The 15,599-nt window shown below is 58.2% G+C and overlaps 1 protein-coding gene across 6 annotated transcripts in view; it reads left to right on the top strand.

The window, feature by feature from the left end:
• The window catches only part of MACROD1 (mono-ADP ribosylhydrolase 1), a 153,539-nt gene that overhangs the window by 4,351 nt on the left and 133,589 nt on the right, over positions 1-15,599 (top strand). For all 6 annotated transcript variants that reach the window (XR_005723676.1, XM_040256268.1, XM_040256264.1 and 3 more), the window contains exons 2-3: positions 6,141-6,242; positions 7,343-7,459. Coding sequence is in view for 5 of the 6 variants with exons in the window: in XM_040256268.1 (XP_040112202.1) it covers positions 6,141-6,242; positions 7,343-7,459 (219 nt within the window). In the remaining variant the exon portion in view is untranslated. The remainder of the gene's footprint in view (positions 1-6,140; positions 6,243-7,342; positions 7,460-15,599) is intronic.

Here is a 15,599-nt window from a genome sequence, read left to right as displayed (position 1 = left end):
CCTTGGGCGGTTGTTCAGTGTTTCAGTCCAAACGCAGAGCTGAGTGCCTGCTCTGGGCCCCAAGTGCAGCAGCCTCAGTTCATGGTACAGTGCTGGACAGATGGCCACATTCTGCCTGGGTTCTGTGCATTTCTTTGTTCTGGCTTTAGGCTGACAGCCCACGTGTATGGACCTATTTTCCCTCTAGGTAAGTAAATACCATCAGGCTGGATCTTCCTGCTCAGGAGACATTCAGTCTCTTTGAGAGACCTCTGCAGTATCTAATTTCACTGGCCAGGGGTTAATTCCTTTAGCTTAATTCTCTCAGTTCTAGGATGCCTCATTACCCCCACCCCAGGTTATGCCTTTTCATCAGAAAGACTGTGGAAACAGTCTTTCTGTAAGGCCTGTCGGTGTGAGGGGCCTTAAGGTCAGGCAGTGGGGGCTTTGTTATCACAGGAGGGGCCTGGCCTCCAGAAGAAGGGCAGGTCGCTTCTGGCCTGCAGTAAGGGTGGAGCTGTGTGCTAAAAAGAGAATGAACGTTAGTGTTATCAGACATGGCAAGCCCCAGCACCACTGCTTCCATGTTCCCTGAGCCTCAGTTTCCTCATCTGTAAAATGGGACCAACAGCACCTGATTTGTAAGTTGTGCTGGGATCACGTTAGAAATGTTTTGTACACAGCAGCCAAAGGGTCCCCAGCAGCCCCTCTTCCTTGTTACCCCTCAGATCTGTCTCCTCTCTCTGTTCTGTTCTGGCCCTGGAGACACAGGGCTCATGTAAACTTGTCTCCACCGTGGTCTCGAGTGCTAGAGCCCTGACCTGCTCCCTCTCCCTGGGGCTCGGGATCAGGCCCATGTATTCCAGCCTGTCTGCCCAGGGCAGGGCAAAAGTCCACCCCTGTGGGCTCTCACGCAGAACAGATGATTCATCTAATGTGACTGCTGAACCGGGAAAATTTCCAGGCACACCTGGGACTTGGGGGGCTTCTCCCACCTGTATTCTGGGAAAGCAGCCTTGGCACCTCCCAGCGCAGGGGTCGGCAGGGGGCCCTGGGAGGGTAGACAAGCTCCAGGGTGCCTCGTGCTGTCTCCCCGTGGCTCATGCCACAGGCTTTGACGAGCACCTGCTCTCCGGGGACGGGGAGCCTGGGTGACTAATGTCCCTGCCTCAGGGTTCCAAGACCCAACCCTTATCAGCCCTGCCCACCTGGCCTTCTCCAGAAGAGAAGGTGCTCACCAGCCCACCCTCAACCTTTCCGAACACCGTCGGGAAGCGCCATAAAGACACTTCTTAAAACACATCATTGAATTCCTGTTCACCCACTGCACTTTATGGTTCTGGCACAACCTGCTTCCTCCAGCCGTGCCTGGGAGCTGCTGAAAGCTTTGTCTGGGGTCAGACCTCCCCATCAAACTTTACTGCAAACATCTTTTTTCCAGCACCTGTCTCACTGAGCTGTGAAATACTCTCACCTCTCCAAAAAAGAAAGAAAATTAAAGCGTATGTTGTACATCTTTTATAAGAAAAATAAAACTCACTTGTGCTTTAAGTCTGCACCTGTGCTTCTGGCAGAGGGAGGTAGTGCGTGTCAGAAATGCGTGGGGCAGGACTTTCCTGGTGGCCCAGTGGGTAAGACTTCTCCCTCCCAATGCAGGGGACCTGGGTTCGATCTTTGGGCAGGGAACTAGATCCCACATGCCGCAACAAAGACCCAGCACAGCCAAATAAATCAAAATATATATTAAAAAAAAAAGACATGCGTGGGGCACATGCCCGCCCTAGGGTCCTGCTTCTCTTCCTGGAGCGAGTGGGGGAGCCTGGGGGCAGCCCCGCAGCAGGTGAAGCTGAGGCCCTAAAGGCTCCGGTCCTTAGCTGGCTTCTCCTCTCCCACAAATCAGACTAGCACCGCCTGTAGCTCTTCCGGGTCGCCACTTTGCTCTGGAGATGAACGAGGACTTGGCACCCCGCACAGCGGCCCTAGGAGGTGTGCACTTGGGGACCACAGACCGGAAGGGCAGGCTGACAGGTGTCCCCAGGGCCGGCACCTCGACCTCTGGTGGCCACTCAGGCAGCTCTGGCGGTCTTCCTTGGCCGTCTCTGGGAAGTAGAGCCGTGTTTTGGTCTTTGCTGGAGAGAAGGGGGCTGTCGGGGCTGGGAGTCTCTCAGAGCAGGCCCCGGGTCCTGGGGGGGACAGTGCAGGACAGAGCCCTGGGCCGGCTCCTGCTCTGGGTTCCTTCTGCTTGCCTGTGGCCAGGGCCAATTGCTCAGCTGCTTTTGTAAAGCAAGGTGGTGGTCTCTGCCAGATGGTGTCTGCTAGGGGACCTGAGCTATCTCTGGGTGCCTGGGGCTGCCCCAGCTCGAGGAACTCCGCTGTGGGAGTCCTGGGGGTCACCTTGGACCAGCCCGTCCGGTGTCACAGCATGGGCTTTCATTGGCCACAGTCCAGCTGGCTGTGAGCACTGGTTCTTGAGCACCCTGAGGCCTCCGGGGCGGGGGTCTTTGGTCATAGTTGTGCAAGATGACAAACATGGGGACCCAGATAACTTAAAAGGGCTTTCCTGGTGGCTCGGATGGTGAAGAACCTGCCTGCAGTGCAGGAGACTTGGCTTCGATCCCTGGGTCAGGGAGGTCCCCTGGAGAAGGGAATGGCAACCCACTCCAGTATTCCTGCCTGAGAAGTCCATGGACAGAGGAGCCTGGCGGGTCACAAGGAGTCAGACAGGACTTAGCGCCTGAGCAGCAACAACAGATCTCACTCCCAGGAAGGAGCGAGTGTGTCTGATGTGTGGATGGCACCGAGGCTTCCTCTGCGTTTTCACAGCTACCTTCTCGCTCACAGCAAGCTCGGGTGCTGGGGGGGGCCTTCCTTGTCCCTATTCTAGAGATGAGAAAACTGAGGCTGAGAGGGTGAGCGCCTTGCTCATGAACACGATAGTCGAGGGGCATGAGCCCAGACCTGGGGGACCGAGGAGCAAGAACGGAGTGGAAACCCCTGCACAGCTGGGCCCTGGGCCAGCGCAGGCCTCGGACAAGCTGGGGAGGCACCCAGAGCCTAGCTTTTGCTCTCCAGTCCAGCTGCTCTGGATCTTGCTCCATTCCCCACACAAAGGCTCTCTCCTACATCAAGGCTTTTGACCGTGCTGCTCCCTCCTCCCAGAAGACCCTGTCCTTTCAGCAAACTTGCCCTCAGCCTTCAGGTCTGAGATCCTTGGTTCACTGATTCATCCCGGGGACCCTCACATGTGCCCTATGCTGTGCCTGGTGCTGGGAATCCAGCATAAATACGACCGGCCCGCATACGGCCAGGGTCAAGCAGAACACAGATGGTAGGGCAGGCAGCTATTCTGGGGAGGGGGAGGGCCAGGAGGAGGGGCAGTAAAGGAAGACCAGGCGGGAGGCACAGCAGGCGCAAAGGCCCTGAGGCAGGCAACAGCTTGGCTGCTGGGGGAACTGGAAGGCTCAGGGTTGAAGTGCAGTAGGGAGGGTAGCACGGGAGGAGGTTGTGGAAAGAGGCGGCTCTCCAAGCACGGGTAAGGACCTGGAGTTTGAGCTGAGCTTTGCACCGAGAGACGGCTTCTGACTTCTGTTCCTGAGATCTCTGGGCTGCTGTGTCAGGGTGGGCACCGAAAGTTAGCTGGGAGTGGGGGCTTCCAGAGGGCACTGCTGCTGCTGCTGCTGCTGCTAGGGAGCAGTTAATGATGGAGCCTTGGCCCTGGTGGGGATGAGCAGAAGGCCTGGCTTCCATGGTGTTTTGGGGATAAATCTGACAGTCTGCAGATGGATAGAGGAGGGAAGGAAGAGAAAGGAAAGACTGGGCGAAGTCTGGGGCCACCCACTGAGAAGGTAGGAAGGACGGAGGGGTCTGAGGTTCAGTTCTGCACGCAGAGAGTTTGGGGATGAGAGCAGGCTGCAGGCCTTTGGGGGCAGATGCTCAGAAGAAATGAGAAGCTGGAGGTGCAGCCAGGGATTTGGGATGCATGGAACTGACGTGGAGACCATGGGAGAGAGACTTCCCTGGTGGTCCAGTGGTTGGGACTTCGCCTTCCAGGGCAGGGGTGTGTGTGGGTTCCATCCTTGAGCTAAGATCTCACATTCCCTAGGGCCAGAAAGCCAAAACATTTTTCAAAAAAGCCAGAAACGATATTGTAACAAACTCAGCAGAGACTTTAAAGGTGATCTACATAAGGAAAAAAAAAATCTTTAAAAGAAAAAGAAAGGAGGGTGTGGATTAAGGGAGGGAGGCCACAAGGACGCTGTGGAGGGCCAGGGAGGGCCTGGGGCCAGGAGGCGGGGTCCGGAGACGGAAGAAGGGGCTGGGGTGCTGAGCACACAAGGGAGGCCAGGAAGGCCCACTGAGTGAGTTCAAGCAGCCAGCGTGGTGCCTCGGACCTTGGCCTTGACGGAGAGGTGAGGTTGGGGGGAGGAGGACGCGGAGACAGAACGTAGGCGTAGGCGCCACCGCTACAGTGCATGGCATACGGGGTCGAGGGAGGGTTCTGTTTTCGTAGAGTGGGTACAGGAGAAGGTGTTTGAGGGCAGCCTGGTGGAGGGGGAGCGCAGGAGGAGTCCTTGGGAGGTGAGCTGGGCAGCGTCGGCTGGGAGGATGGACCTTCGTGCCCACTGACCCGAGAGAAGGAGAACGCGATGTGGGCAGGTGTGTGTGGGGGGGCGGGAGGCAGCACCCCATAGCTGTCTGAGTGGGAGGACGAGTGGAGGAGGCTTGGAGAGGGAGAAGGGGGAGGGGGGACTCACTTCCAAAGCAGCAGCTGCCTTGGCCACCTGGGGGAAATGGAGAGTTTAGAGGGGGGGCTCTGCTCGATTGGTGGGAGTTTTCTCCAGTGGTTTGCAGCTCTTGGGGCAGACCGGAGACATTGGGGATACCTCTTCCAGGAGGCTGGTCCGGCCTCCCCTCTGCTCTGTCAGGCCCCAGACCTCACCTTGCCTCCCAGGCTTGGTGCGTGGTTCGTGCGTGCATACTAAGCTGCTTCAGTCGGGTCCGAGTCTTTGTGACCCTGTGGACTGTATAGCCCACGAGCCTCCTCTGTCCATGGGATTCTCCAGGCACGAATACTGGAGTGGGTTGCTATTTCCTTCTCCAGGGGATCTTTCTGACCCAGGGATCGAACCTGTGTCTCTTATGTCTCCTGCATTGGGTTCTTCACCACTGGCGCCACCTTGGAAGCCTTGGTGCGTGGTGGGAGCTCAGTAAATACCTGTTAACTGACTGATGTGTGTTCGGACGGCCAGGGAGAGGCAGAGCCTGGATGGAGTGGTGAAGGGGAGCGGGTTGACGGAGCCCGGCTGCCCTGGTGGCCTCGGGCCGGCAGGGGGAGCCCACGAGCTGCAAGCCTGGACCGCTACTCCCCTGCCTGGTGCGGCCCAAAGGGAAGACCAGGCCCAGCAAGGGGAACCAGCCTGGGTGGACCCAGAGTCTGTGAGCGGATGAGGAGGGCCTAGCTTCCCACACAGATCACTAGCCGTCTGACCACAGGTGGCCTCCCAGCCTTCCTGGGACCATTTGCTCATCTGTAAAATGGGGACGATTCCAGCCACGCCCTTGATTCAAGCTGGGGGCACCCCTGCGGGGCATCTGTGGGCGGGGAGCCCTCTGGCAATGCAGGGGGCCTGCTGCAAACAGGCACCACACCTGCTTGGTTCTGCCGGTCTGTGAGGAGGACGGTTGTCCTGGTTCCCTGTGTCCCGCTGCCTACACGTAACAGCAATGATGATGTAACTGATTGATGATGTAACTGATTCAGTGCCACCAACCTGCCTGGTCTTAGCATGTATGAGTAAGCTTGAAATCACTCTGCAAGGGCTGTCTTAATCCCCATGCTATACATGAGGATACTAGGGGCTCAGAGGTGTGGAAGCAGCTGGCAATTGGCAGAGTTTAATTCTGAACCCGAGAGACACCCTCCACCTCCATGAGCCTCAATTTCCATTCCTAACAAAGGGGGCGCGGCAAGATCTTCCAGGGGACCCTCCTTCCACATGCCCTCCCCGTGAGCTTGCGGAAGGGTGAATGCACGGGGCTGCTTTGCATCCTTGGACAAAGCGAGCCGTCCCTGGAAGTGGACAGGAGACCTGTGGGCGGTGGGGAGGCCCTTGGGCTGCTCCCCTCCCCGCCCGCCTGACTCCTGCCCCATCCCGCTGCAGCGTTTCTGAAGGGCCTGAGTGACAAGCAACGGGAGGAACATTACTTCTGCCGGGACTTCGTCAGGCTGAAGAAGATCCCGACGTGGAAGGAGACGGCGAAAGGTAGGCCCTGCGCTGGGGACCCGGCTGGCTGACGGTGGTGTGGTCCCTTCAGACCCTGGTCTGGGGAGCATCGCCCAGACAAGGCCAAAGAGGAGGCTGGCGGCATTTATGAGTGCTTGCTCTGCACCGGGCACTGTGAAGTATCACCTCTTTTCATTATTAACACAGCCTGAGGTAGGTTTGGTAGTTCGTTGAGAAATGATTTCTTTCTTTTTTAAAAAAATATTTATTTGTTTGGCTGCACCAGGTCTTCGTTGCGGCCTGGGGGATCTTTGGTTTTGGCTTTAGTGCAGAATCTTGGTTGCAGCATTCGAGATCTAGTTCCCTGATTAGGGATCGAACCTGGGCCCCCTGCACTGGATGTGTGGCGTCTTAGCCACCGGAACCCCAGGGAAGTCCTTGGTTTGGCTCTTATCCCCGTTATGTCATTGGGAAACTGAGCCTTAGACGCACGATGCCGTGGCTGCTGGAGCAGGGACTTGCCGGCCTGCTGCAACGGCCTGCAGGGCAGCGTCCTCATGAGGACCTCGGCTCTGCATGTTGCAGAACTGGCGACCGGGACCCCGGGCCAAGTCACGAAACGCTCCCGAGGCTCAGTTGTTTGATATTGTTTAGTTGCTGAGTCGTGTCCGACTCTTTTGCTACCCCATGGGCTGTAGCCCACCAGTCCGTGGCTCCTCTGTCCACGGGGTTGTCCAGGCAAGAATGCTGGAGTGGGTTGCCATTTCCTTCTCCAGAGGATCTTCCCGACCCAGGGATTGAACCCTCCTCTCCTGCATCGGCAGGCAGATGCTTTACCACTGAGCCACCTGGGAAGCCTCAGGTCTGGGTGACCCAGTGTGTAAAACGGGGATGGATGGCATGGCTTCTCTACCTGTGTGGAGCATTGCTGTGACGATTCAAGGAGACGAGTGTGTGCTGCACACAGTAGGTGCCTGGTCGGTGTGGGCTGTCCTCAATCGCGTCATTGGTCCCCGCGAGGCCCCCTGCCTCTGGAGGCAGAGGGCGGTTGATGGGGGCTTGCCTGACCAGGGTCCCTGGTGGCTCGCTCCACCGTGGGGGCCTCCCTGTGACCACCCCTCGGCCTCTGCTTGTTCCAGGGGTGACCGTGAAGGTGGAGGAGCCCAAGTACAAGAAGGACAAGCAGCTCAACGAGAAGATCTCCCTGTTCCGAGGTGACATCACCAAGCTGGAGGTGGACGCCATCGTCAACGCCGGTGAGTGGGGCCTTCAGGCTGGGCCTGAGTCCAAGACCCGGGCGGCCGCCTCGTCCCTGTGCCAGGCCCGCTCAGACGCCCCCTGGCTCCAGTGAGGCTCTGGTGGCCGGTTGCGGGTGGCCCGCTGGCGCCGTGGACGCCTCTCCCTGTGGAAAGCCTGACCCGCCGTGTCAGGGACGCCTTGGCTGAGCTGCCTCGAAGCTCTGAGACCCATTAGTGGCCGGGAAGGGAGAGAGCTGGGCTGGAATTGCGCCGGGTGGCCCTGCCAGGAAGGCAGAGGCCAGAGGGGGTGGTCCGACCTCGGGGGCTGCAGATAGCCCCGAGCACAGCTTTCCTTCCTCTGCCTCCTGCCCACCCGGCCCCGGCTCTGAACGGGGGGCGGGCGAGGGAGCGTGTCGGGGGAAGGGTTGGGGGGCAGAGCCTGCTGTGCCCATGCTTGGCTTCCTGCAGCATCTCCTGCTGGCTTGGCCATTTCTTGTGATGTGTTGAGGAGTCTGCTGCTTCTCTCCCATCTCGGGAGCGGGAGAAAGGTGGTTGTAATCCTTCCAGGTGGTGGTTGTCTGGCCGAGGTCAGGAGTGGGGTGTCGGGGACGGTCAAGTCCAGCGGGTGCTCACATGGTTCAGGGGACAAGGGCAAGTGGGAGCTGTACCCCTCTCCCCACCACTGTGGGTACCAGGCGGCGCAGGAAGGAGCCTCCTTGTTAGAGAAAGGTTCGCAGACCTGGGCGGACCCTCTTGTCTTGGACTTGGACTCCTAGGGAACCTCTGCTGTGCGAGCCCCCCCGGCCCAGTTGCGCAGTCTCGGGCACACCAGGAGCGTCTCGAATCTCCTTTGTCTCACCGTTGGGCTTGCAGCCACTGGTGGACCCCAGAGCTGGCCGAGGTGGAGTGGGCGAGTGACTCTGGTTCTGGGCGGTGCCCATGCTGCGCTGGCTAAGTGACAGGGCTCGAGAGACCCGGGGAGAGGGGCAGCTCGGCCCCTCGGCGCCTGCGTGTCGGTGGCCGGGGCTGTCCTTCCGGCATTGCTGTGTGTCTCCTCGCTGATGTTCGCAGACCTGTGTGGCCACAGGGTGTTCCCCCCACATCGCCTGTCTCAGCGCACAGGTGACCAGTCATGGGAAGGCAGGAGTTCTGACTCAGAGCAGAGGAGGTGGGGTTTCTGCTCTTGTGTTTCTCTCGGGCCACTTGGATGGTAGGTGACAGGAAGGTCTCCATGTGGGGGACTCAGGGCTAAGACAAGTCATAGTGGCTCAGAGGAGAAGGGTCTTTTTGCTGCCTGGACCCTGGAGGGCTGGCCTGGGGTGGAAGGACCAAGCCGCGGGGCCCCGGCTGAGGGGACAGTGCCACAGGCCTGTGAGGCTGCCCCTCCTGGTGCCCCTGGCCCTGCAGTCACTGGCAAGGGTGTGCGAGGTGCCCCACTGATGTTCCGGTTCTGTCACTATGTCGTGTCCGACTCTTAGTGACCCCGTGGACTGCAGCACGCCAGGCTTCCCTGTCCTTCACTGCCTCCCGGCGTTTGCTCAGATAGGTGAGCCAAAAACTTTGAGTTTTTCCTTAACATCTTATGGAAAAGCCCGAGTGAACTTTTTGGCCAACACCATGCCTTTCTTTCTGAGCTGCAAAGCAGCCAGAGGGACAAGTGGGACGTCTTATCCGCTCCTTCACAGCCAGGTGGATGGTTGGCGGCGGGAGGGAGGGTGTGGGGACCAAGACAGGGTGTTGGTGGGAGGCAGATAGAGCGGGCTGGGGGCTCTGGAGTCTGCTCAAGGTTGTAGGAATGATTAATGGCTCTTCCCGAGCACCCCCGTGCCTGGCCAGACTCTGAGGGCAGCTTGGAGGGCAGGCTCTGTCGGCCTCTCATGCTCTCTGGAAAGCACTGTGCCCCTGGCTTCGTTTGATTCTCCAGGACTGGGGGCTGGCCGTGTTTGCCACACCTGTCTGGAGACTCGCCTTCTCCGTGGGCTTGCCTGGGCTTGCATGATGGTGCGGGTGGTGGGAACCCGGTTAGGAGCTGATCCTCATGACCTGGGATGCTCACGCAGCAGAGCTCCCACACAGAGCCGGCGTCCCCTGCAGACCCTCCCTCCAGGTCTTTCCGACCAGGTGTTTGAGTGGCCTTGGCTCTGATCGGATCTCAGGGGTCCTTGGTAGTTTTGGCACCCTCCAGCATCCTCCCTGAGCCTTGGCGCAGCCTGCCGCCGCCGCCCACCAGGGGGCAGCAGAGATCGCGGTTCCCGCGCCCCCCAGAGCCCGTAAATCAGCCTGTTTATTAGCGGAATAAAAGTCGCGGCAACGCGGGGCTTTTCGGGGCTGCATAAATCTGGTCTGTGCCTCGTGAAACCCATATGTGCTTAATTCATATGTAAAGTTTCAAGCAGGAAGAGAATACGTGTCCATTAAATTCTATTTGACTTGATTATACTCATTAGCCGTGAATAATTGCTTCTCAGCGCCGACCGCCGAGCCGCCACAATGAGCAAGAGGAGCCCAGCAATTATCTCGGGGTGGGAATTTTTAAATTTTTATTTTTGAAGTCAAGGGAAGCGTTGACCCCGCTGGGATCGGTGGCCCATGGGGAGCTGTGTGGGTCGGACAGGGCTGGGGGCTTGAGGTCTGCTGTGGAGCTTCTGGGTTTTTTGCGGGGGTGGGGGTAGGGTGGGGGGGGGGGCGTCTCTCTTTGTCCCCGAGGCCAGATGGGGAAGGGTGGGGAAGATGCCATCCTGCCTGGGCCTGGCTCCAGCTGCGGGGACCGTGGAGGAGGAGGCCTGCAGGGCAGTGGAAAGGGCCTGTGAGAGAAAGGGGTCTGCACCCCCAGAGCCCCCTCCATCCTGGAGAGCTGGGGCTTCGGGGAGTGTCTCCAGCCCATCCCTAGGGGGACCCTGGGTGTCCTCCCTGCCTGCCCTCTTTACTCCTCCCCTCCCCACAGAGGGACTCCACCCACGGCCTCTCTCAGGACTTTGGAGACTCAGACTGTTTCGCAGACGTTCCCCTGGCATCTGAAGTCCAGGACTGGTTTCCCCTCCGCTCTGTTGGTGTCTGATGTGTGATTGGGGTGTTTGCTGTGTGTGTGCCTGGGACAGTGGATGCACGTGTGTGGTTTGTTCTGTGTATCACATTCTTGTATGTTATGTGGTAGATGTATGTTACGTGTTGCATGTTATGTGGTATGTTATGTGGGGCTGGGGCTGAGTAGAAGGGTGTGTGCCTGGCCGGTGGCAGGGCATGAGGTCCCAGGGGACGGGACCAAAGCCCCTCAACCCCGCCTAGTGCAGTGCAGGCCCCCAGGCCCTCCTGGGACTTGCCCCAGTGGCTGCCGGCCGAGGCCACTTGCTCGGGCACAGCCTGGAGAGAGTCTGGGGCTCCGGCCATCTGTGCTGGCCGTGGCTCCCGCCCACGGGGACACACGGCATCCATCTTAATTAAATTGGGCTGCCACGCTGCCCAGATAAGCCAGAGAGCTCCTGCAGCCCCCATTCTCCGGGGCAGCGCCTGCCTCTCCAGCTTGGTCCACGTCTCTCCCTGAGTGTGGGGAGAACCAGGCTGGCATCTCCTCCGGAGAAAGCTCAGGTCTAGGGGTTCCCCCCTGGGGAGTGAAGTGCATCAGCTTCTGGAGTGTTCATGTCTTCCCTTTGCCACGAGATAGGAGAGGACTGTGAGAGGAGGCAGCGTGACCTTGAGAGGGTCCCTTCCGTGCTCTTGAAGTTCCCAGCAAACCAAGCCGGTGCTTATGGGCCCCTACTTCCTGACAGACAGCCGAGTCTCAGGCAGGAAGTGTCCTGGCACACAGGAAGGCCCTCTCTGGGTCCTTCCAGGGTCCGATTGCTAGCTTTGGCCTTCAGGACATGATGGGACCGAGCTGCCCCCAGACACTGCCCAGCTCTCCCGGGCTGGTGTGCCAGGGCCGTGGGCACGGAGGCCAGGAGCTAGCTGGGAATCCTAACTTTCCCATCGGCCATGCTGCGGCCTCCAGTCTGGCGTCTCCAAGCCTCTATTTCCCCATCTGAAAAATGGAGCGTCGTTGGCCCCACCCCAGAGAGTGGGGCTGAGGGTGACATGCACTCAGGCCCGTCCGGCCCTGGGCCGAGGGCCCGGCACGTAGCGAGGCCCCCTTAAATTAGTATTGGAAAGTCAGCGTGAGAGCAACTAAGTAGAATATAATGTGACCAAGCAGTGGAAGCGCGGTCTGAACAGAGCACACGCGTCGCCTCAGGGACCAATTAATTCTGCAAGGAGGTGGCGGGAGGCGCAGGGGGTCAGGGGAGCCTTTGAGGGGCCCAGGCGCCCGGGCCCGGGCCCTGCGGAATGGATGGGAAGCCATGTTTCAGAGCGACAAGCTGGCTGCTCTGGGAGGTTTTTAAGCCGCTTATTTATTTAAAATAAGGCATGAAGTGGTGCTCTGTTTTCTTAAGTCTTGGGGCTTTGATTTGTGAGAATCTGCCAGCTGCTTCCATCACGCTCCTCCCCCCAAGCCAGCCAGAGCCCTCCCTTCATTCCTGCTGCTGTCTGGAGGGCCCGGAGGAGCCCGGCCTCCGGCTGTCCCTGGGCCACCGCTCCGAGCCAGTGATTTAGAGACCGCCTTGATGGACTAGCAAGCAGGGGGGCCGAGGGACGCCGACTGCCTTGTGGGAAGTGATCTGACGCTAAACTGTCGCCGTAAATTGCTTTATCTGTCACTTCAGATTTAAATGTGTTTGCTGAGGCTTGCCGGCCGGCCTGGCCTCCGCAGCCGCCCGCCTTCAGCGGCAATTTCCCCGCGGTGGGCATGGAGGGCAGGCAGGAACCTGTGAGCCTTGGAGACATCACTGGGCCCTGGCCCCTGCGGAGCACAGGTGAGACGGGCCTCACCCTCCATGCTGACCGCTTGGCATCCCCACAAAGCAGGGGACGATCCCCATCTTCAGCGATCAAACTGAGACTCAGGACGAGATAACATGCCCCAGCTGGGCAGGTGACCGAGCTGGAGTTTGAACTCCTGTGTAGCTTTTCATTCACTCGTTCAGTAGACAGACACGGCAGGCCTGTTGTGTACCAGGCACAGGGGTGAGCCCTGGGCTACGAAAGACTCAATCTCAATCCTCAAATGCAGAGTGGAACATGCGAATGGAATGGAAATGGACAGCAGAGTGTCTGAGGGATGGGAGTCACACCTGCAGGGGTGGAAGGCAACCTGGAAGGCTGCCTGGAGGAGGCAGCGCTTGAGCTGAGAAGTGGGGTTCTGAGTCCGAAGTCAGACAAGGATATAACAAGGGGAGAAAGGGAGAGCACTTGCAGGGAGGGGTGAGGAAGTGGGACTCAGGGGAAACTCTGGGGGCTAGGAAGGAGCCACGGTGGGTTCTGAGCTGAGGGATTCTTCCTCTGGTATATCCATACCCCATGCTACCTCTCCTGGCCTCTTGGTTTTATTATATCAGCCCCATGGTGTTGATGAGAAGCTGGAGGTTCAGAGACTTGAAGCCACTTGCCTGATGCCACACAGTTAAACAGTAGTGGCACAGATAGGGGAGGTTTGCCAGACTCCAGAGCCTCCAGGAAATGCTTCCCCACACACATACCTTTCTAAAGAGTAGCTAGGACTACCTTCTCTTTGTCCCTTTTTCTTTTCTGGTTTAAAAATCTGCGTCCCCAGGTTGTGTGTGTTGTCATCTGTCCTCCCTGCAGGGACGTAGAGAAGTGGGGCGGAAATGGAGCATGGTGGGTGGTCAGTGCAGGAAAGAAGGGTCCGGGTTCATTGGCCCCGAGAGGCCTTGTGGGGGCTGCAGCTCCTGTGGCTTCCCTGTCCTGTGGCCCAGTGCCTGCCCCGAGCGCCCCCTGCCGAGCCCTGCTTCTGGGCTGGGGGCAGCGAGCCTTTGCCTGTCCCCCCTGGGCCGGGGGCTGCCCCCACACTGCACATATCATCTCGTTTCTGAGGCCAGCACTTGTGTTCCCCCAGCTTGCAGATGAGGAGACGGAGGCACGCGTGGGGCGCAGCGCTTGGTAAAAAGGCCGAGCCAGGAATTAAACCCTCATCTTTCGATCTTGGGGTTTGAGAGGGACGTTATTAAACTTGCATTTTCAGAAGTTCCCTTTGGGTCCAGTCTAGGGGTGAGGGGCTGAGTGGCCAACAGAGAGGCGTGGGCTGCAGGTAGCCCCCTCCCCCACGTTAGAAAGCCCAGGACACTGGAGACAGTGCCAAGGCCTGATTTCCACCACTGCAGGAGGAGGGCGGCTCGTTTCCACAAGGTCGAGAAGCGGTTACGTAAATTCATAAATGATGGATCTCTCCTGAATTACTGAGATTCCCTCGAGGGCTCGCAGGGCCTGGTCCAGTGAGCCGAGCTCTGGCAAACGGGCGGGACTTGAGGATCCTGGCAGGTCCTTTCCCCCCAGGCTCTTCTGCCAAGTTTCCCTTTAACTGTCAGATTGTTCTGTCCTTCCAGAGGGAACGTGATGGTGGGCTGTGGACCTTGGACCGGTTGACCCTTTGTCCTGAGACTCAGTAAACGTTTGTTGAATGAATGAGTGACAGCATGTCCTTGAGAGTTGGTGTGACAGCAGGAGGGACCAGATGAACCAGTGATTCCCCCCTGGGCTGCTGGGACGTCAGCTGCCCCAGCCCAGGCCCTACGCAGCCCCTCTGGTCGTAGAAGTCAGGGTGGGGAGGGACTAAAGCCTTGTGTAGATGAGGATGCTGCTGGTGAGGTTCCTGGCTCAGTGTGAGGCTCAGTGACCTTGGCCTGCCGCCAAGATAGTCGCAGTGTCGTAGGGAAGCCCAGAGAGGGACAGTGACCTGCTCAGGGTCACTCTTTAGCATGCCCTTCCTCCTGCGTCTTTTTCTCCCCATCACCAGGAGCAATCGGTCAGGAAATGCGGGTGGGGGCAGGGCTCCGCCGCCCACCACCCTCTGCCGAGGGGCCCCGAGCCTCTTCCTCCCGGCTCCTCTTGTCCTTGAGGACGCCTGGCCTCACCCACACCTGTGTGCCCGTCTGTGTCCCCAGCGTGCTCTCCACCCCGGGCACTGAGCTGAGGAGGCCGGAGCTTGTGGGAATGTGTGTGTTTTGAAATTAATGGGGACCATTAAATTGGCCAAGCATGAAAAGGGCTGGATCTGCAGGCCTTGGCTCGCTCTCCCGGAATGATCGGCCAGCGCCTTGGCAAAGGGCTGCCCGGTCGGCTTCGGGCCTCCCCAGGAGGCTGTGGCTTGCCTGCCATTTAACGCATGGGTGTCCTGTGTCCCTAGGAGGTGAAGGGGCTCTGAGAGCCAGAGATCCCTCTGGAAACTGGGGGCCTCTTCCCTGTCTCTCAACAGGCAGCTGTGCAGACAGTGCTGTTTGCAGGGGTGTTGAGATGAATCTGTTGTCTCTAGACCGCTGGGCTTTCGCTCGGCTTCCCTGGTGGCTCAGATGGTAAAGAATCTGCCTGCAGTCAGGAGACTCGGGTTCGACCCCTGGGTCGAGAAGTCCCCTCGAGAAGAGATGGCAACCCACTCCAGTATTCTTGCCTAGAGAATCTGAGAGGGTAACAGGCAGGAAGGCCAAGAGTCTCCAAATGGAGGAAATAGGTTGCAAGTGTCTCTTAAAATTCTGTGTTGCTATGACGACACCTGGTTCCACCTGAACTTAACTTTTCTCAAACCTTGAGCTAACCGATGTTTGTTTTTTTTTTTTTCCCTTATGGAAATGTTTTTCTTAAGCTATGTTAATGAAACTATGTATTTGCTTTGGAATTTGCCTTTCTTCAAAATGGTTCCACCTAAGACTAACTTTTTTCCTTTTCTCAAACCTTGGGCTGATAATAGCTCCACAAACCAGGATTCATATCAATTGTTTCATGGATGGGGGATGACACACCTCATGCCATCCTATCTCAAAAATGCGTATTGTGGGAGAGGGGCCTGGGGAAACTCCCTCAGCCTTGAGGTGTCTCTCTTATCTGATTAATAGCTTTCTAACAGACATAAAACAGCTTGCTGAAACTAGCAGGGGGCACTCTCCATCCCCTTTCTGATGTCTGTGTCAGAAGCTTTCTGTGTCCCTTTTTTACTTTAATAAAACTCTGCTACACAGAAGCTCTTGAGTGATCAAGAGCTGGTCCCTGGTCCCGAAGCCAGATCTTCTTCAGAGATCACGAATCCCACACTGTTCACTGTAAGCCATCAAATCCC

The sequence above is a fragment of the Oryx dammah genome, unplaced genomic scaffold (genome assembly GCF_014754425.2).
Source record: "Oryx dammah isolate SB20612 unplaced genomic scaffold, SCBI_Odam_1.1 HiC_scaffold_15, whole genome shotgun sequence".
Classification (NCBI taxonomy): domain Eukaryota; kingdom Metazoa; phylum Chordata; class Mammalia; order Artiodactyla; family Bovidae; genus Oryx; species Oryx dammah.
Note: the sequence above shows the minus strand (reverse complement) of the source record. Positions and strands in the feature narration are given on the sequence as shown.